This window comes from Helobdella robusta, assembly GCF_000326865.2.
Source record: "Helobdella robusta unplaced genomic scaffold HELROscaffold_3, whole genome shotgun sequence".
Lineage (NCBI taxonomy): Eukaryota > Metazoa > Annelida > Clitellata > Rhynchobdellida > Glossiphoniidae > Helobdella > Helobdella robusta.
Genome location: NW_008704501.1, coordinates 6,389,859 through 6,412,380, shown reverse-complemented (window position 1 = coordinate 6,412,380; position 22,522 = coordinate 6,389,859). Strand labels below are relative to the sequence as shown.

Here is a 22,522-nt window from a genome sequence, read left to right as displayed (position 1 = left end):
ACATACATACATACATACATACATACATACATACATACATACATACATACATACATACATACATACATACATACATACATACATACATACATACATACATACATACATACATACATACATACATACATACATACATACATCTTAAAATGTTTTGACATAAATGCTTGTATGTGTTTATGCCTTGTTTATACAACTTTGAATCGACACGCGTCTGTAGAGTAGAATTAATTTTTTTGCTTTGCAAAATAAATGAATTGAAATCGTTTAAAATGAAATGTGTTAAACAGAAAGATAACGGTGTCTTAATTTCACAATGTTGTTTTTATCAGGTTGTCGCTATCAGGCTGAATTTACTATGTGTCGCAAGCATTCAGCCAATCAATCAGCCAACCACACAAAAACCAACCAACCAAACATTTTATCAATCAACCAATCAACCCTAACAGCCAATAAAAAGAAGCAAAATAAAATCAATCAATCAAACAATCAATCAATCAAACAATCAGCCAACCATACAAAAACCAGCCAAACATAAGCCAATCAAATATTTAATCAATCAATCAACCACTTATAAATCAATCATCGAAAAATGCTGGTTTTTGTACGAGCAAACCATTTTATATGTGACTGCAAAATAATTTCTAATAGATTTTTAAATTTTTCATAATTTTCTTGTTTTGAGTTATAAAATTGTTAAATCTTTCATCTCAGAAATGTTCGTAGAGGAAAGATACATTGACAGTTTTCTAGATTTTTGGAGTGTCTCAAAAATTATAATCCCTTAAATATAGCGCCTAACTGTTTGCAGAAAAATTTGTCGTCAATTTTTCGATTCGATTAAATATTTGATGGGTTCAGACTCGATCAATTTATAGACATTCAATCACCACAAACAAACACTCACGCACACGTCCACACACACACGGACGCACACACACGTCCACACACACACGTCCACACACACATGTTGGTTGTATACATAGACACACACGTACACACACGTACACACACACACACACACACACACACACACACACACACACACACACACACAATGTTTGGGTTGTTTTTCAGTGTATTAATTGGTTATCGCTGGTTACACAAAATTGAGTAACATAGATAATGATGTTGATAAATAATAATAATAACATGCTGTTTTTGTTGTTGTTGTCCAATAACTATAATTTCTATTGATGTTTCTAGCGATGATGATAATGATGAGGATGATGATGAGGATGATGATGACGATAGTGAAGATGATGATGACGATAGTGAAGATGATGATGAGGACGATGATGATGAAGATGACGACGATGATGATGATGATGTAAATAGTGTAGAGTGTTTTGGAATAGGCTTAATGCTATTGTAACCTTTTGATGTTTCCCTAATATCATGCTGAGTGACTAAACGAAGCTGGATGAGGAAAAATGAATGAATGAATGAATGAATAGATGGTGAGAGAAAGAAAAAAGAGAGAGAGAGAGAGAGAGAGAGATAAAACGGACTTTAAAATAGAATCTTATCGATTAAATTCATAAACATAAATGCTTTTTAACAAATTTTTTTTTAAATTTCAATGCCAATTAATAATTCTCCACAAATTATCTCCAAGCCAAGTTCATTCATCAGTAATTTACAAATAATATTTTTTTAATTAAAAAACTCTCCGTATAGATATAATTAATTATATCAGTCATATTAAATTAAATAATATTATATTAAATAATATTATATTATAATAAAAGTAGATGAACTCTTACATTCTTTCAAAGTTCCGATTGATGAACAGCATACAAACAGCAGCGCATACCATTACATAATAAACTACGTACACAACACACGAAGCATGTGATAAGCGTGTATCATTTTGTCGCATTCGAACCCGGTAACTGCGAAACAAAATCAGGCGACCTTAACCACTAGGCTATAATTATTAACTGTATTATATTAACAGAAGTTTGATGATTTATTATGTCGTAATCAATTAATTATCTGTAATTATTCTACCATTAATATGTTATTATTTGATAGCAAAAAAATATGTTGAAATCTTTTTAATTTTGCAAAATAAGTTTAACTGAAATTTTTTCCAAGCCTGGAATTTTCAAGTAAGAACAAGTAAATAAATAGAAATCTGATTATATATTTTTTATATGAAATTGTTAAGAATCGAGAATCATAAGACGTGTATTAATTTAATTTAATTTAGTCTATCTAATATACAGATGGCGTGTCAAATGATTTGCTGAGAACTCGCCAACGAAATGATCAACAAATTAAAAAATATATTTTTTAATCAGCAATTCAAACAGCCAATCAATCAACCAGCCAATCAATCAGTTGATAAAAAATAATCAGCTAACAAATCTTCAAACCAATCACACAGTTAATTAACAAACTGAACAGTCATCAGAAAACAAAAATATTGAACCTAAGAACCAACTAACCAACCGACTAACCAGCCAATCAACCAACCAATCAACCAACCAACTAACTAATCAACCAGTCAACCAACCAACCAATCAACCAATCAATCAACCAACCAACCAGTCAACCAACTAATCAACCAACCAGCCAACCAACCAATCAATCAATCAACTAACCAAAACTATAGAATCAGCAGCAGTAACTACGGCGAGAACAAGAACAAAACTGAGAGAATTTCTATCTATCTATCTAAAACCAACTTCGGTTTAGAAGACAGATCCCAAAATGATGCTGGCTTTAACTAATGTATGCGTGCGTATGTATAAAAATACATATATAAGCATGCATACATATTGTATAATGTACAACAAAATATGTACATATTACACACACACACCACACACACACACACACCACACATACATACACGCACACACAATAATAAATAATCTTAAGTTTTATTTTTCTTTAAATTGATAAAAAATTCGAATGGTTTTTTATTTTACTCAAAATAATTTATATATTTAATTCTCAAATTAATCTCTTTCTTTCTTTTCATTTTTTATTTAGATATTTTTTAATAAATTTTTTTGGAAAATTTTTTAAAAGGCTCTCTTTGGAGAATCGGATGAAAAAATATTATGGCCGATCTGATGACGAGGAAAAAATAAAGTTTAAAAAATATGGAAAAAATTATTAATAATAATTAATAATAAATTATTAATAATAATAATTATTATTATTAATATTATTTGTATTCGAAAACACTCAATATTAAATTTAAATTCGGTAAAATAAATAATATAAATGTTTTATTTTAATTTTATTCCTTCTTCTATTATATAAAATGTTATACATAAACAGAATATAATTTGTGTGATATATTAATAGAAACATGCATGTGTGTGTGTGTGTGTGTGTACGTGTACGTGTGTGTGTGTGTGTGTGTGTGTGTGTGTGCGTGTGTGTCAGGGTTTAACATTTCTTCATGCCACGCTCCATCCGGTATTTAAATTTGGTAAAAAATTTGGTAAACAGACCTTGTAAAACTTTCAGTTTGTGACGCCACACACGCACGCACACGCACACACACACACACACATACTATTTGAATGTATGCTTGAATTACATGTATACACAAACACCAAAACACATGCCAAAAGTTTAAAAGTTCAAAAAATTACTATACAAACTAAAAAACGTACACAAAACTCTCTCTCTCTCTCTCTCTCTCTCTTTCTCTTTTTCTCTCTCTCTCTCTCTCTAACACATATACATACATATACATACACACATACATACATACATACACACATACATACATACATACACACATACATACATACATACACACACACACACATACCTACGTACATACACACACACACACATACCTACATACATACACACACACACACACACACACACACACACACACATACCTACATACACATACATACATAAATACATCCACACAAACATACAGACAGACACATATACATACATGCATCTTTTTCAACCAATCCACTTTTCCTAGTTTGCAGCAGCAGACCGCTTATAAAACTTTATATACTGCTTTTTATACTTAAGTTATTATAATACAACAATTATATGTATATATATATATACACACACACACACACATATATATATATATATATATATATATATATAGAGAGAGAGAGAGAGAGAGAGATAGATGGACAATGAATGAGTAAATAGATGGACGGATGGATGGGTTAATGAGTGGATGAATTAGAAGATAGTCGGATAGATGAGTGGAAGAGTGAATGAAAGATTGGATATATAATTTGCTGGTTGAATTAAACTAAGTGCATTACATATTTTAGCATGGCATATATATATATACAGTATATATATACATATATATATATATATATATATATACAGTGTATTGTTTATATTTATATATATATATATATATATATATTATGTAAATGTAAGGCGTTTATATTTTTAGCTCCTACCCATACTATTATGAAAACAGATTTTTATCTAGGTTCATGATAGTCTGGAGGAATGAAGGTTACATGGATGGATGGAAGGATAGATGAATGAATAGATAGATGGATGGACGATTGAATGGATGGATGATTAGATAAATGGATAGATATATTAACAAATGAATGGATGAATAAATGATGGAACGAATAAATGAATCAATGAATGAATAGAGATAAAAAGATGCATACACACATACATATATAGAATACACACACACACACACATGCATACAGACATGCATACAAATATACACGTACACCAAGTTATTTGTGAAGTTTGAATGAATAACACTACACCCAGAGTGAATAAGAACATTTTAATAATAAACAAACATACACAAAGAAAGAATGATGTACATAAACACATACGCCCACATACATTAACATGTGCGTGTGAGTTTCTGTGTGTGTTTGCGTGTATGTATGTGTGTGTATGAGTGTGACGTGTGTGTATAATAATAATAATATAATAATAAGTATAAATAAGGCGACAAAATTACATCTGTTTAGCCAATCCATCCAATTTCCATTCATCCATTTGTACATTCATTCGTTTATTTATTCATCCACTCAACTATCTATCCCTTTATACATTTTTATACTCGTTCATTCATTCATTCATTCGTTCGTTCGTTCGTTCGTTCGTTCGTTCATTCATTCATTCATTCATTCATTCATTCATTCATTCCTCTATATTCAATGCAGTCTTTATTGGTTTTCATTTTGTTAGTGTTTAAATATGTTTGGATATGTTTAAATGTGTTGTTTATCTTATCTCTCAGCCAATCTCGCAAGCATTCCGATCGTTCCATAATTCTGAGATCAGATTTTTCAACAAAAAAAAGAGTAAATTTAAAAATGACGTCAAACAATGACGTCATTGTACGCTCATATCTGCTGGCGAAAGAATTTTAATTCGATTAAGTATTAAAAGGTAGTATCTAAATTAGCATTAATATCTATTTAGTACCGAACTAAAGTTTTTGTTATTATTTGCTAACTAATGTACTAGTAAGAGAATAGTAGTAGTAGCAGCAGCAACAGCAACAACATCAGCAGTAGGAGTATTAGAAGTAGTAGGTGTAGTAACATCAGTAGCAGTTCTACTACAAGTAGTAGTCGTAGCTGTGGCCACTGCAGTAATAGTACTAATTGAAGTTTTTAGCACTAGACATACTAGCCATATATAATCATATTAGTCTTAGTCATTAGACATTGTATGTATATAAAATAGGAGTTTTTAAAGATAAAAGTAATTAACATTACATAAATACGATTTTAAAATTCTTGTTAGTAGTTATATTTCAATTGTTACGCAATAGTTCGCTGGTGGCCAAAAAGAGCCCCTACCTAATAAGTCAAACACTCAAAACAATTCAATTCCCTGCATAATGTAGAAAATTCCTCATGAACAAACAAAACAGAAAAAAAACTTGACGCCATTTTCATCAATTTGTCCCGAACAAAACAAACTCCGTGTAATTTTGAAGCAATTTTGATAATACCTCTGATGATGTTAGAAAATTTGTCAACCTTTACAACGTATATGTACATTTTGCTTTATCACAGACTTATAATAGGAACAGTTGATTATAGATGTTTCTGTGCTATATATTTTTACATTTAATGGTTTTCTGTCTTGTATTAGGGGAGAAACTTATTTTATCTTTTTAAAAAAATAATATTTTAAACTGTCTTTTTTACGTATTCTAAACGTTCTTCAATTAAATTCATTTTATATTTAGTAAAGAATTGGAATTTTCAATTGTAAAATGTCAAACTAGCAACTATATTTTGCCAATAAGATGGGTAGATGGAAAGAAATCTCCTGAATAGTTTACAAAAAATTATTTTATAGTTTGACAGTATTATTATAAATTAGTTAAATTTTAATAATATGACTATTGAGTTTTATAGAATTAGCTTTTTATTAATTATTTCGTTAACTTTTAAACGAAAACCGTTTTAATCGTTATGGCAGTTCGCTTTTACTTTGTTGGAGCCGACGTCAATATTTTTCAAAAAAATTAAGTGTTGGTTTAATTTAATTTAATTTAATTATTTTGAAACATGGGCAAGTTAGTTTTTTGATTGTTTTATTTATTTTTCACTTAAGTTAAAATTATTTCGATTTGAATATTTCAGTTTGAAAATTTTGTGATCAAAATAATAATTAATTTTTAATAATAATATAATAAAAATAAAAACATATATAAATATATGAAATATGTATAAAAACATAATTAATTACTAATAATGTAATTGTAAAGTAAAGTTACTACTATTTTACTAAGTTACTAAACTCCTTAAAACTTGAGTACTTATTTATTATATTTGCATTTATTAGACTGAAATGACATTACATCTCTTTATATTTTATAATATTTATTATATATTCCAGTAAATTTTTTAGAGAAAATTGATTAGAAAAAGTATGTAGTGTAGACAAACTTGACTTGAATGAATGAAACAAATTAACATTAAATTATTTACATTTTAAAATGAATGACAGTTTGAAGAACAGATTTTTAAAAAGTTATTAAATTTTTTTAAACCAAATAATTTAATTAATTATTAATAGAGGAAGGAAAGAAGATGAGGATTCAGATGACGAGGAAGGAGAGGGTGGGGCTGCCAAAGGTTTTTTTTTCTATAATATACTTTCTATTAAATATATAATATAAATATTAAATATAATATATTTTAATTTTAATTCCACCTAGATGAAATTCTGGTTGATAAAAAAGGATTCTCTCTGTGTTAGTTATTGTTATTGAGGTCACATTATATTTGTTTAAATTTCAAAATTCATCATTTATGTATTGTAATTAATTGATTATTTAGAAATTTAATTATTTAAGTAATTAAATAAAATAATTAATTGATTAATCATGTGATAATATAATTCTAAATTGTTATTTTGAAATAGTAAAAAGTGATGGTTTGATTTCAAAGGAAATTTTTCCTATCACTTGCAATACATGAGGTGCATGGATTTACGTGTATTCACATGCACTGTGCGTGTATGTATGTGCGTGTGCGTGTGTGTGTGAATGTGTGCGTGCTGATTACTTTGAGCTATAGTTAAGAGAGAGTTGTAAAATCAAATGAAAATTAAATTATCCTAGTAAGAATCTGGTCTACAAGGGACATACAACTTGTGACAAATTTCAACAGGGAAGCCTTACTAAAGACATCTCTACTGGAGTTTTTGATATTCATCGTCTTTGCCGTCTCCACAGTTTTGTGTTAGTAAATTAGTAATTTGTTGTTTTTTTTCATTTTTAAAAATCAAATTTTTAATAATTTTTCTAAATATTTTAATTATGATGGTAATATAGTTGAGGAATGTTAAAAACTTATGAAAAAAAAACATGTTTGGTTTTTAAGTATTTTTATGTAAAAAATTTCAAACCGCTTGGTAATTATTTGTTATAACTAATAGCCCACCACCACCAACAATTTAGTTATGATGAGCTTGAGGACAATAAATGGTTTCTTCCTATGTCATGCCATCAAAAACACATTCTTTCGGTCTCCAATAGCCGACAAAGAGTCGATCACCTTCGTCGATATTGCCACGCGGGACCAGTTTTGGGGGGTTTGTATTTAAATTTAAAGTTTGTTCTTCTTAACTGATGACTACTGATTAATTAATTAATTATTAATTATCAAACAATTTATCAATCATTTTTTTTATTTAGTTAGTTTTTTGTTAAATTTATTCTCAAAATGTTTAATTGAATAATGCTACTGCCATTGAGTTGTTTATATAGTTGATAGGAAATAGAAACTATACATTCATTTTTTTAGTTTATTTTTGTATTGTATTAATTTTTATACTTTCCACCTTACAAGTATCTAGAAGGCAACCTCTTGAAGAATTTATACATCGACCAAACGAACCAAACAAACTGGGTGCTGGATCAAAATCTGCTGATCGGAGAGCCCCAAATTAGGCAGAAGAAAGTTAGGAATGGCACTTGCTCCATCCCCAGCAACATCAAGACGAAGATAAACGAGTGCTACGGCGCTTTCACCGAAGCCAATGAGGAAGTTTCTGATCTCAGTATACGAACCGGAAAGCAAGTTTTTAGAAATACTTCTATACTATAATTAATTTGCTAATGAACAATTTCTACAAATATATTTATCTATCAGGTTGACTTCGTTCAATTTTTTTCAGTCTTAAAAAATGTGAAAATTTTTTTTTTCCCATCTGGCAGCTCGAGTAAATTTTTGAAGAAAAATAAAGTCTCCACAGTAACTTACTATGGGACACTCACGTCATATAAAGTGATAATCATCATCACCATTATTATTATTATTGTTGTTGTTTTTTGCCCTGATTGAAATTAAATAAATGAAAAGCATTTAAACTTCGCCATTATAGCTTAGTAATTATTGTTGCTGCTTTGTGAATTACTTTGCTGCTTGTTGCTGTATGTTAAGATTTATTTTTGTAACTGTAACTTTACATTCATATTTGTGTATGTGTGTGTTTGTGTGCGTGCGTGTGTACGTGCGGTGTGTGAGTGTTTGTATGTGTGTGTGTGTCTGTCTTATGTATGTATGTGTGTATTGTATTGTTTTGTTTTGCAATCCTCAGTAGTAATGTCTCGAAATTGAAAAAATTGTGTTTAAGACGCTCCTTAAATTCATAACCACCAATCTTGATGTGTGTGCGTGTGTGTGTGTGTTGTGTGTGTATATGTGTGTGTGTGTTGATATCATGTGCATTGGCCTTAAGTCTTAGCATGTAATCATGTGGTGGTGATGGAGAAACCGCCCAACCAACCAACCACCAGGCTTCCGGCTACTACGCAAAACTTTCGAACATGAAGGTGAGGACGGCGTCGAATTTGCAGGAGTTGCGCTCCGAAAACTGGATCGACAGATCCACAAGGGCCGTCTTCTTTGATTTCTTCCTACTCAATCCAAGTACCGCCACCATCGCCGCTGTTACGTTAGTGATGAATTAGTGGATGAATGGATGGATGAATAAATGAATGGATAGATGGAACAACGAATGAATTGATAGATGAATGAATGGGTGAATGGATTGATGTATGAATGAATGATTGAATGGATAGATAGAGCAATGAATAAATAAATAGTTAGATGGGTGAATTAATGGATAGAACAATGAATGAATGGATAGATGGATGAATGAATGGATAGATAGAACAATGAATGAATGGATAGACGATTGATACATTGTGTGACACTGTACAGTTTAGCGGGCGAGTTTTCCATGACTGGAGGAGTCTTCACGTCATACAACATTCGAACCGTCAGGCTGATACATTATCAGGATGGAATCATCATCACTCTGTCTCTTGTCTTTTTTGGATTCATCGTTTTTTACTTACTGGAAGAAATACTTGAGGCAATTTTGATGTGTATTATTTTGATTAATAATTTGATCGGTTCGCAACATAATGTTGATTTTTTGTATTTATCTATCTAGTTGTTTGTTAGCTTGTTTATTTGTTTGCGTCGTTCGTTTGTTCGTTCATGTGAGATTCCGTTGCTATAATATTCTATATTGAGCGTCTGGCGCGTTATTCTGTGTTTGTACATGTTGAAGAAACATATTTCACACGTAAATGATTACAAAGATACTGCTCTCAAAAGTGCAAAACTCTTCTCCACTCAGATGCTGATTCTGAGAAACGAGTACTACACCTTATTCTCGACGTACCTGGACGTCTCCATCATAACCTGTGGCCTCCTCCTCTCCATGACAGTCACCTACTCCTACATGTCCAACAAAAACTTGGATGACGAGAGTCTCGAGCTGCAGGATTACGCTTCCAACATCCTCTACATGGGTTATGTGCAGCAGTTCATGGATGGGATTCTCGCCTTCCTCGTTTTCTGTATCTTCTTGAAAGTAATTTCATTTTCGTTGTCGTTTGTTTCATGGGTGTATGTCTGATGTATACTAGCTCATGTGTAGCTGAATGCTGGATCAACTAACAGATGTTTAAGTACCTGAGTTTGAATGAAACGATGACGAAACTTAGTGAGACTCTCTACTCCAGTAGCAAGGATCTCCTCGGTTACTCCATCCTCTTCTTCTTCGTCATCCTGTCATTCGGGCTGCTGGGAATGTTGTTGTTCGGCTATCAGGTGGCCATCTTCTCCTCTCTCGGATACTCCATGTTAGTTAGTTCTCTACTCTGCACTTGCGTGCGTTGTTGCATTTCATGGCGTGTTCACGCTTCTACAGTGTAATGAAAGATGTTTTCATTAGATACTTAGGTCCTTATGATCGTGAATATAGTTTTGTGGTTTGTTGGTTGTTTTTTTTTGTAATTTTTTATCCTGAGATCAATTGAGAGAATTTTTCAATCGTACTCAACTGCAACTTAAATTTGGCTATTTGACCTACATCAAAGTTAGAGCTATCTGGACAAAAAACAAGGCAGGATAGCACAGCTAGACAAAAACTATTGCTACTTTTAAAAATAAAATGACACACTGACAACAAAAACACGACGACCTAGAGTGGCCCTCTTCCGTATCCTACTTGGGGACATAGACTTCGAGTACATAGACGACAAGCACAGCATAATTGGAGCAGCTTACCTCATCATCTACATCGTCACAGTCTACTTCATACTCATCAACGTTTTCCTGGCTATTATTTTTGAGTCTTTCTCCAGAGTTAAGGCTTATGTTGAAAAGAAGAAATTTGAAATATACCCCGTGGACTATATCAAAAGGGTTTGTTTGTTTGTTAGGATTCTTACTATGTATCTGTGATTTTTACTACATACTTTTACTAAAAATTTGTCTATTTCTTCTCTAAATTTATCCTGAAAGTTTCAGATTCCCTAAAATTTATGAAAAAAATTTTAGATTCGCAAAATTTATAAAAAAAAAAAATTTTTCTATCTGATTCATCTAAAAATTAAATTTAAGTAAAAAATTATACGATTCTGTATAATTTTATGTTTTACAAAAATTTCCATTAATGATAATTTATAATCATAATAATTTTTTTTATTAATTATTTGGTAATTTCTTCGTTTAATTTACAGAAATGTGGCAAAAAGCAAAAATCCACAGGCAAAAAGCCCTTGTCCCAATGGGTTAACGATATGATCAAGTCAGTTATGATTATTACTATTCCTATTTACTATTACTATTATTATTATTGTTATTATTATTGTTATTATTAGCCTGAAATTATTATTGATGTTTTATTATTGCAATAAATTATTATTGATGTTTTATTATTGCAATAAATATATTTTATAATAATTAATTAATTAATTAATTAATATGGTTAAATAATGATCGATTATTATAATTAATTAATTAATTAATTAATTTCTAAGCCAAGGCTACCCAGATGAGGCCATTGATTTCGTCATCAGCTCCCACACCCGTCAGAACGTCAAATTAGATTCTGTCCTCGACAACCACCAGCTAATGACCTTGACATTTGAACTTGAAAATTATGTCCAGGTTTGTGTGTGTGTGTGTGTGCGAGTGTGTGTGCGTGTGCCAGCTGAAATTTACGTAAAATCTATTTACATTCTATCCTTAAGGTGAAAAATTTTAGTTACTTTCTTTTTCTTTGCGTAATAGTGAAACGTAGGTTCTATAAATTTGATATTATCGTAGTACAGTATTAGTCAAGCAAGCGATCACCATGAGACCGCTCCTTATGAGAATTTAGTTGAACCTTCTCGTCCATAGATTGTCAATTCATTCGTCACCATATATGTGTCTAATTAATTTCTCTGATACTGTTACACGTGATACGCTTCGACATAAATCCAGTCATGTTGTGCAGGCACGAAAAACAAGTAAACACATAAATGAGTACATATACCAATAAACCGACGAACAAACAAACAAATGAACGAACAAACAAACGAACGAACAAACAAACTAAACAGACAAACTACAGCCACGAAAAGATTGGCGTCCTTGAGAAACAATTCGAAGAATTGCAAGACCAACTGGAGGGTGCGCTGAACAGTCTCATAATGAAACAGAATGAACACAAAGTGGCCATGCTAAGTCTACTGGATGCTATTAAAGATGTACGGTTCATCTGACTATTTTTATTACATTTTTTTTGACTTTAGGTTATATTCATTTATCTATCTTCCTCATCATGATTTTCACTCTATGAATCACGAGTTATTTTTATAGCTGTTAGTAAAATATTCTATTAGAGTTTTTTTTAGTTAGAGTTTAATCATGATAAATCCTGAGGCAAACACACAAAATTTAGACCAAAGTTTCCTAGTAGAATGTTTTCAATGATTAAGAATTTTTATTTTTAGTGGGTAAGATGTGAGAATGGCAATATCAAATTTAAGTGCTGAAGCAAAATTCTTAATTTCTAACCTATAAGAAATTTTGGCTGAAAATGGGACGAAAATTAAGTTTGGGTGAACATTTCTAAGAATTTAACCATTTTTAAACAGTTTCTTAATTGTTTTTTATTGCACACATTCAAATGAAATTGATTAAGCTTCCTGGATCTGGGGAGACCAAAGCCAACCACATGTATCAACTCATCAAGAATGAATTGAATACTTAAGTTTTGTTTGCTTCACGTTTCTCTTTCGCTGTTCTTGTTTTTGTCAATTTTTTTGTTTTCAGATTTATTTTTATTGAATTTTGGACTTATTAGGCGGAATATTTTTGACAGTTTTAAGATTTTATAATTAAGAAATTATATTTAATTTGAACCTCTTTGATTTTTCATAATTAAAACGTTAAAGAATAAACTCAAGGCTATGGCCGATGAAATAGAAAGTTTAATGATTAACAAGAAATTGTTAGTCAGGCTAGGTTGGAAAAGAAAGAAATATGCCAAAAAAAGGTTTATTAGCATTTTAAAAGTTCAGTCAGTCAGTTTTTTTTTTTGCAAAATTAAACAAATCAATCAGAAGCGTACATTAAGTGCTGCGAAGTTGATGAATAATGCAAGTGCATTTGTTTTATACATGCATTCATTCGAAGATGTTTATTTCTGTATGTATCTCTATTGTATCTGTATTACTATCATTCGAAGGTGTTTATTTCTATATGTATCTATTGTATCTGTATCACTATATGTATCTATAGTGTATCTCTATGTATCTATATTGCATCTTTATCTATGTCCGACATAATATATTTACCTAAGTTTACGCACTTTAGCATTAGCTTGCGGAGAACCAGATTGGCTATTTATAAAACATGGTCTTACACCAATCGAATATAATACAATTATATAATTGCTTCAATTTTGCTTACATTTATACCAGCTAAATTAAAGAGCCATTAATTCAATTATGGAGTTTAAACTACAAAAAAGTGGCGTTGTTGAAATATGAGGAGGCAGTTGGCAGGCGTTATGCGATAGATTTTAAACGGCAGACCTTGGAATGCAAATCTTGGCGCGCACCTATTGAATGCTTTTAAAGTTTATTCAATGTTAACATTTTCGTCAGTTTGAAGTGGAAATGAATTGTAAAAATTCTAGAAATTACGCATAAAATAAATTTAATATCTCCAAATAAATTGATGTAGTTTGAAGGAGAACACGAACATATTAAAATTACTTTTTGATGGGTATGAAGTTTTAAACGGCATTATATTGCTGGGAGTTGTAGCGTGCTCCTGTAATCCAGCTATTGGAGGCTTAGCGTGTTGGAGGTTTTGAGGTCGGGGGTTCTGCGGCCCGTTGATCTATGTCGATCGGGTGTCCGCACTAAGTCCGGCATCAATATGGCGGCCCGGAGGGAGCTCCGAGTTGCCAGGTTGTCTAAGGAGGGACGAACCGGCCCAGGGTGGAAACACAGCAGGCAAAAGTCCCCGTGTCGGCCAGTAGTGGGATCGCACCCGTGAATAGCCAGCGAGTTGTAGCCTGACCAACATATGCCGACGCATGTTTTTTTTACATCACAAATCAAGTTCTTTTACATTTAGATCATTTTCTTTTAGATCTTTAAAAATCTTTATTTTTTTTAATTTTACATTTGTCATATGTCCGCACAAACCTGGAACATTTAAATTAAGTTTAGAAAAAATAAATTTTGAAAGTAATCGTTTAACAAGTTATCGCCATGATTCATGTTCTAATATTAATGATTCATCACTAAGTTACCGGCTTCGAAGACAAGCGTGCTTTTATCAATATATTGGCAAAACCGCATCGCATTCGCCGCGTTACAAGTTGCATCGCGATAAAAATGGCAAAATTATTAACTAAAACAACTTTAATTAAAATTAAGCATAGATAAAAAATATCTATGGAATTAGGAAATTCGTGCGAAACTATATTCCATGCTGGGGTGGATAGGTTATATAGAGATCATGACTGCGTAATTGATTTTATAAAAGTACAGCGCTTAAAGTTTTTTATTATATTTAGTTTACTTTTAGCGATTTTATCGAAAAACGATTCTCTTTTTTTAGACTCGACCGTTTCAGCAATGGCCGACGTGAACGAGTTGGAGGAGGAAGATTTGGTGGAAGATAATGCAACACAGGCAACTCAACAAAGCAAAAAGAAGAAAAAAAAGAAGAAGAAGAAAGATAATTTGTAAATTTTTTTCTTTTGCGATGCCATTTTATTCCCTTTTCCCTTGCTTGCTTGCTCTTTTGCATGCTTCAAAATTTTGTCATTTTTATCGAAATTAAAAAAGTTTATAATAAATAGTTTCTAATTACGTTAATAGTTAATGATATTTTTATAACATTACTTTGCTGACTCAATTTCATTTTGATTATTTTTATTTAAATTATAAAAGTTGTAAAACAAAAAAGCATATAAATTATTTATAAACAATGTAGCAAATTCATTTAATAATCAATCTCTAATTTTATCTAATCTAATGCTAATCTAATGTCTAATATAGTGATGTGTGTGATTATAATTTTATTTTTGATTAAACTTTTTTGATTTAATTTTTCATTAACTAGGGATGGACAAGTAATGGCAAATGCAAATGGTGATGGAAATTTAACTGTCATAAATGAAACTTGCGAAAAGACTAGGGCAAAAAAAGATGGTGAAATAAAACTGCTTGATCCAGCTGTCGAAAATGGTGGTTGTGATGATCAGGAAGAAGATGAAGTTGCTGAAACTGCCACAACAGAAACCAGCACAACAACTAAGAAAAAGAAAAACAGAAAGAAAAAAGCTGGAGGTGCGGCCAACAAAGTAGCTACCAGAGTGCAAACTGTACCTCCAACAATTCCGATTGCAGACCTCTTTCCTAATGGTGGTCCTGAAGGAGAAATATTAGCCTACAAATTGCCAGCAGACGACTCAATGGCTAAAGATAGGTTGGTGCAAATGACTTGTTTGCAAGAACAATATTGAATATAGTTTGTAATTTTTCCTGTTAAACTTTTAAAATTCTGAAAAAATAAATTTCAAACATCTGATCACTCAAAGGTACACGTCTGAGGAGGCACGTAGCAGGGAGAGAGTACACGAGGACATGTATAAAGAGATAAGGATAGCTGCAGAAGTGCACAGGCAGACAAGAAAGTATGTCAGAGATCACATCATCAGACCTGGGGTCAAGTTGATTGACCTTTGTGAAACTCTCGAGAATACTGCAAGAAAGTTGATTAGTAAGTTTCTTAGTATATTACATTATCATTGTCTATTTTTAATGTGGCTTGTTTAAAGCACCTAGTCTTGTTTTACAATGACTTGTTTGGAGTAATTTCTTATTTAAAAAGTGTAATTAATTACATTGCAGAAGAGAATGGTTTAGAAGCAGGCCTGGCATTTCCAACCGGTGTGTCCCTGAACCACTGCGCTGCCCACTACACCCCAAACAATGGTGATGACACCGTGCTTTCCTATGATGACGTCATGAAGGTTGATTTTGGTACCCACATACGTGGCAGGATTGTGGATTGTGCTTTCACTGTGGCTTGCAATCCAAAGTAGCTATACATTTTTTTGTTCAGAAGGTTTTTTGTGTAAATCCTATTTGTATCCTTTGTTGCACTCAATTGTGATTGTTTGAATAATAATGATATAATAACCATGGTCTTATCGTTGTAACTTCTTATTTGAAGCAATGTCTAATCAATGTTTCTTCTTGTGTATACCCCCCTCATCTTTCAGTCATTATAATCGTTGTAATTGTCAGATTAGTTTTTTGTATTTTGTCACAAGAATGTTGGCTTATGTTTTTCCAATTTTTAACCTGTAATGCAGTCAAGTTCATCAAATTGAGTTTCTTCTTTATAGATTCGATAACCTGTTGAAAGCAGTAGAGGCAGCCACGAACACAGGAATTAGGGAATCAGGAATTGATGCTCGACTGTGTGATGTCGGAGAGGCCATCCAAGAAACAATGGAATCTTATGAAGTTGGTGGTGGTGATTTATTTTTGTGAAATTCCATTTTCTTTCTCTATCCAAATATTTTTGTCTCTGGTTTGTGCATTTTTGTAATTTGGTTTGGGTAGCTTTTAATTTATATTCTGTGAAAATGATTGATTCTAGAATGATTTTTAATGGTAACGACAAGGAGACATTTTATCTTATACAAACTGCATCAACAGTTGGAGCTGGATGGCAAGGTCTTCCCAATCAAAAGTATCCGCAACCTGAATGGCCACTCAGTCGGCATCTACAGAGTTCACGGGGGCAAAACTGTACCCATTGTGAAAGGAGGTGAAACAACCCGCATGGAGGAGGGCGAGTTTTTTGCAATTGAGACTTTTGGTAGTACGGGGAGAGGCGTGGTGCACGATGACATGGAGACCTCTCACTACATGAAGAATTTTGACATCGGTCATGTACCCATCCGTATGGCTAAGTTAGTTATTTTTGTAGTTTCATTTGATTTCGTAGTTTGATCATATTTAGTTTGGCTGCATAAAAATAAAACTTTTGTTATATTTTGGGAAAAAGTTCATAAAAAATATATGGCTATAATAATAATTTGTCACATGATACAGGTCTAAGCAATTGCTTGGGGTAATTGATCGAAATTTTAGTACTCTGGCATTCTGTCGTAGATGGCTAGATAGGTTGGACCAGTCAAAGTACCTCATGGCCCTCAAGAATCTGTGTGACCTTGGAATAGTGGACCCCTACCCTCCACTGTGTGACATCAAGGGTTGTTATACGGCCCAGTTTGAGCACACCATCCTTTTGAGGCCCACTTGTAAAGAAGTCATTTCTAGAGGGGATGATTACTGAGATGATTGATAGTTATGTTAAAGGTAACTTTTGTATCTCTTCTCTCCTCTTATCTTTCATTCTCTCTCTCTCTCTCTCTCTCTCTCTCTCTCTCTCTCTCTCTCTCTCTCTCTGCATGTCTATAAAATTACGTTGGTCAAGCGGTCAGTTGTCCGAATGATGAATTTACTGGTATCTATTTTATTCATTGTTTTGTCGTTATTCGATATATATATATATATATATATAATTTTGTAATTTGATTGAAAATGAAATTATTTTTATAACGTAATTTCTAATTATTGATTCTCCAAGAGCCACTTTTCATAAAATTACCTCTTACAGATTACAAGATCTTTGTGTGCATTGGGGGCTTTGAATCCTTTATTGTCGTTTGATGAATTTAAAGCTTAACTGATTGAACGCATAATATACATGTATAATATAAACACGGACGTATAAATTTGGAGCTTATGAAAGTGTGTATATATACATATATATTTAATATATATATAAAAAACCAATTATCATTATGAAACTTAATACCCGTACGCACAATTCAGACTGGTGTTAACTTCGCTTTCAGTTTTCAATTCTTTTGGAAACTAAACAGTTTTACGGATAAAATAATATAGTTAATGGAACATCTACATTTGGTTCTTACAGCCTTCAGACACGTCACCGTTACATACAAGCCACCAATAAAATATAAAAGTTAAATAGAACAACTATGTTAATATATATGTTATAGTGATCTGTATGCGTTATTGCTTGCCTGTGTGCCAAACACTTCATAGCGGAAAAGAATTAGTAGTTGAAAAATACATCGTGTGAAACATTTAATTCGACATTTCATTCGACGCGCGATATATTTTAACATAAACGCATGACGGTATCGAGTGTTCCCCAGTGTTATTCAATATGTACACGTGTTCTTTTTATGGTTTATTTGACGAATTAATAGCTTGCGTTTTCTCACTCGTATTACAATTGAAATGTTATTTAAATAGGTACGTATCAATCATGGATATATCCATGGTATCAATGAGTATCATGAATAACGAATACCTTTACCTTTTAATTGGTTTGTTAATGAGATTTAATCAAAAAGCAGGTTATATTGAACATAAAATCAAGAAAAAATTAATAAAGAGAAACAAATTAAAATTATTTCCAATTGATAAAAAAAGATTGTTTGGGAGTTGTTAACTTGTGTGATATTATAATTATACATGCATGAAAACTCTTTCCACAAGAAACATGTAACGTTATTTATCGTTATACACAACGTAGTCAACATTCGAACAATGTTTTCGAATCATAAAAATAAACATTGGTTTGTCCATTCAATCTATCATCCATTTATTCAATCAATCAATCAGTTCATTCATTCATTCAACTCATTCATTTTCTTCATTCCTTCGGTTGGCACCATCACTTCTTCACCACCATCCCCTCATCATCTGATCGTTCAGTCATCACTTCTGCGACGTCTCCTGTTGTTGTTGGCCTCCTTGTTTGACAGAATGATCAACAGGTAACGGAAGATGTTCACAAAGTCCAGGAACAAGTCAAGGCAGTGACTGCAGCGGTCAAATTATGGTGACGTGATGTGACGAGTTAATTGTAACTCGGATGTGGTAATGCATTATGAAACAACTTTCTAAGCATAACAATATTAGTAATAAACTAAAAACTTGAAAACAGAAACCAGAAAAACGAAGAAAAAACTGAAAAAAAAACTAACTGAACATAATCAAAATCTCCCTGTCTGCACTTCTCAACGATCATCTGAGTGTCAAACAGCACGAATCCACACATTATTGCTAGCCCCAAGTAGATTTCAATCTGTAAGGGATGAACATTTTTTTTATAATTCTCTCCCTAGCATTTTTCAGAGGTCATATCACACATGTGAATCAATGCGTCACACATACGTAAAATGCGTGTGAATTCACGTGAATCAATGCATCACACACGCGTACGATGCATGCGATAGGTGGCATTCAGTCACCGTAATAATTGCTTAATATGAATAGAAAGAAACAAACATAAATTACATTGGTGTCTATAATATCTTTCTGACAACAAAATGAAACTTTGATTAAAATACTCCAAAATTCATTATTCTTTCATTAATTTCACAACTTCAATATTTAAAAATTCATATTGTAACAGCTTCTGCAATTTTACTGAAAAAAATTTGATTTGCAGTGATCAATGAACTTTGTTTATCTTATAACATCTGCAAAATATTGAACCTCACACACGCACACACGCACGCGCACGCGCACACACACAAACTGACAAAGTACAGAAAAAGTACACATAAAGTAAAGAAAAAGTACACATGAAGTAACAAATGAACCCTGAAAATGAGTTCTGATCCAATGAATATGTTTAGCAGCCCTAGCAGCACAATAACAGTCAGACCAGACATCAGTGTTCCTATAAAAAAAATATAAAGAATACATACATGTATGCAAATGAAATCAAATAAAAACTATACACTGTATGCTTCTAATAGCATTAAAAATTTGTAACAATAAAATTGTATTGCGTAATGCAACTTTTTTCTAGCTTTCAATTCATCATTTTTTAGCAATTTTTTCTTTCTAAATAAACTTAATCATCAATATTATTAACATACTTTAAGATGAGAAATTGTTGAGATGATAACAATGTGAATTAATGTTAATCTACAAAAAGTTAAGTACCTTATCAGATTCATTGTAATCATTGTAAATCAACTGACATTATTTAAGCTCATTTGCTAAAATTAACTAAATTAAATGACAGTACATTCTGATGTATATACATTTGGCATACATACAAATGATTGTTTTTAAAAGTGTATTCAAATGTGTATGGCTGATTGCGTGTGGCAAAATCTACCTTGTATAAACATAAGCATGTATGTTTGTATGTGTATAGGTATGTATGTATGTGTACAGGTGAACATACCAGCAAGAGCCAGGTATCTTCTGTCATTGCAGATTAGTGCACTGATAGAGAAACAGATAAACACAAGGGAGGTGCCCATGAATGCTGTCGTTATGATCCTAACATTTTTGAAATAAAAATTAATTTTTATAAAGCGCTCTAGTGCTGAAATAATTTTAAAATATAATAAGAATGAAATAAATGGGAGATGTTATATTATTATAAACAGAAGCATAGTATGACCATGTTCTTAAAAACACATCAATATATTTATATACATCTACAAAATTTACTCATATTCAAGTTTAAAGCTATTGAAAACCAAAAAAATATTTTCAAAATTACTGTGGATTCAGTTTGACAACCATCTCGAGGAGAGGTCCAAGACTGACACCTGAAAGAAAAGCAATACCGTTTAACATGGCAAAGCGGGTTGTCATATTGCTTTCTGTTGGAGGCATCGAGATCAGGCCTAACAGCAATCCCAATGTCGCCAGACTGGTGATGAACCCAGCCTAAAAAGAAAAACTACATCTTTGTAAGAACAAGACTCAAAATATCTAGTTGAAACAAGAAGTAACAAAAATGGTTAACAATATGCTAACCCCCCATAGGTCAGTAAACATGTGCACATAGGCCCCAAAAGCACAGACAAACAAACAGATCCCCATGGCCCCGTAAACATTTTTCAGATGGTCTTTCACAGGCTTCTCTCTAGAGTGGGATAAATGATGGTATTGTAAGTAAATTAACAGAATATTATGAATTGAATTTTGATATTTAATGAGATTGTTTAGCTTTTAGCATTGTTACAAATTATAACATAATTAATATAATAATTCCTTTCATCATGTGATGATGAATAATAATAAAAAACAATATCTTGCTTGTTGTGTAACTGTAACATGTCACACATAATTAATACTCAACTAACTACTAACAAATAAAATTACAAAGATGGAAATTTTCAGAGCAGTAAACTAACGAAACCTCAGTTGACATTACACTAATGTGACATACGACAACAACATCAACTGATAACATGACTTGACGAAACGAACATTAAAAAAATGGCGAATTGAAAAGAAATCACATAATAAAAAAAACCCAAGCAAAACTAAAAAAAACTGACACATACGTAAATTTAGAAGAAACCCGTAAAAAGATACAAGAATAAAAAAAATGACATTCCCAAAACTTACAAATGCCCAAATCGAAAACTTTCCATAAAATTCTTGATAGAAGAACTCATTTTTCGTATTTTTAAAGTCAAAAATTGACAAATGCGAAGTGAACGAACTAGAAAATGAAAAAGTGACGAAACGTTAAAAATGGACAACTCATGAATAATTAATCTGAAGCAGCGTTCTGTTATCTAAGTTATTTTATTTCATTTTTTATTTCCAAATATTGTTTTAATAAATATATATTTCGATTAATATATTTAGTCATGTTGTCAAATTATTGAAGATTTATTAAATTTAAAGTGATATTTTAAATCTAACAAGTGATTGAAGTAGACAGTTGTGTTTCGTCTGGAAGATGTATTTGAATACATTTCATATGCCATGGTTCTCGTTCACCGTCTATCTGACTGTCACTCACCGATCAACCTATTGCAGTTGTAAATTCTCGGATTATTTAACATATTTTAACTCAAATATTCAATTTTGTAAAAAAAAGTTGCTTACATCTAAGTTTTCTTTACGATAAACAAGTAATGACGACATTTACAAGCAAAATACTGAGAAACACAAATGCAAAAACCGATTAATACGCTGGTATTAAAATAAACTATCTAGAAAACTATGTTTCATGTAATAATCGCAATCTATTTCATGCTTGTGGTCTATCATCATTATTTTATTGAAAATTTCACTTATTACATGGCCAAATTTTGGGTGAATATTATGCGCTTTATATTTTATTAAACGACATTTCATAGTCTTTTTAAA

At 31.7% G+C, this 22,522-nt stretch overlaps 3 protein-coding genes across 3 annotated transcripts; 2 read left to right on the top strand and 1 right to left on the bottom strand.

The window, feature by feature from the left end:
* Nucleotides 1-6,523: 6,523 nt before the first annotated feature.
* Nucleotides 6,524-13,172, top strand: HELRODRAFT_188686 (hypothetical protein; the record flags this gene model as incomplete). Its single annotated transcript, XM_009021546.1, has 16 exons — nt 6,524-6,532; nt 7,036-7,094; nt 7,178-7,213; nt 7,583-7,702; nt 7,922-8,055; nt 8,313-8,539; nt 8,681-8,750; nt 9,263-9,420; nt 9,690-9,883; nt 10,076-10,350; nt 10,440-10,621; nt 10,967-11,186; nt 11,504-11,571; nt 11,804-11,933; nt 12,371-12,517; nt 12,955-13,172. Coding segments are annotated over 16 exons (2,098 nt in total), but the record flags the coding sequence as incomplete, so codon positions are not given.
* A 2,236-nt stretch (nt 13,173-15,408) lies between these two features.
* Nucleotides 15,409-17,645, top strand: HELRODRAFT_65192 (hypothetical protein; the record flags this gene model as incomplete). The annotated part of the gene is made up of 6 exons (XM_009021545.1): nt 15,409-15,761; nt 15,874-16,055; nt 16,187-16,376; nt 16,687-16,807; nt 17,003-17,259; nt 17,402-17,645. The coding sequence occupies 6 exons, from the start codon at nt 15,409-15,411 to the stop codon at nt 17,643-17,645; spliced, it is 1,347 nt and encodes a 448-aa protein (XP_009019793.1).
* Nucleotides 17,646-18,623: 978 nt separating this feature from the next.
* On the bottom strand, nt 18,624-21,891 carry HELRODRAFT_184986 (hypothetical protein). The gene is made up of 7 exons (XM_009021544.1): nt 21,770-21,891; nt 21,173-21,281; nt 20,913-21,082; nt 20,589-20,686; nt 19,993-20,072; nt 19,372-19,472; nt 18,624-19,207 (listed from the first exon to the last, which is right to left on the bottom strand). Exons 1-7 carry the CDS (start codon nt 21,817-21,819, stop codon nt 19,096-19,098), a joined length of 720 nt encoding a protein of 239 aa, XP_009019792.1. The 5' UTR covers nt 21,820-21,891; the 3' UTR covers nt 18,624-19,095.
* Nucleotides 21,892-22,522: the final 631 nt, after the last annotated feature.

Excerpts from the sequence above, each read along its gene's own strand:
- HELRODRAFT_184986 (XM_009021544.1), bottom strand. The coding sequence starts at position 21,819 with ATGAGTTCTTCTATCAAGAATTTTATGGAAAGTTTTCGATTTGGGCAT. Across the intron at positions 21,083-21,172 it reads TGTTTACTGACCTATGGGGG|GCTGGGTTCATCACCAGTCT; the intron begins GTTAGCATATTG and ends TTTTCTTTTTAG. Across the intron at positions 19,473-19,992 it reads GATCAGAACTCATTTTCAGG|ATTGAAATCTACTTGGGGCT; the intron begins GTTCATTTGTTA and ends CATCCCTTACAG.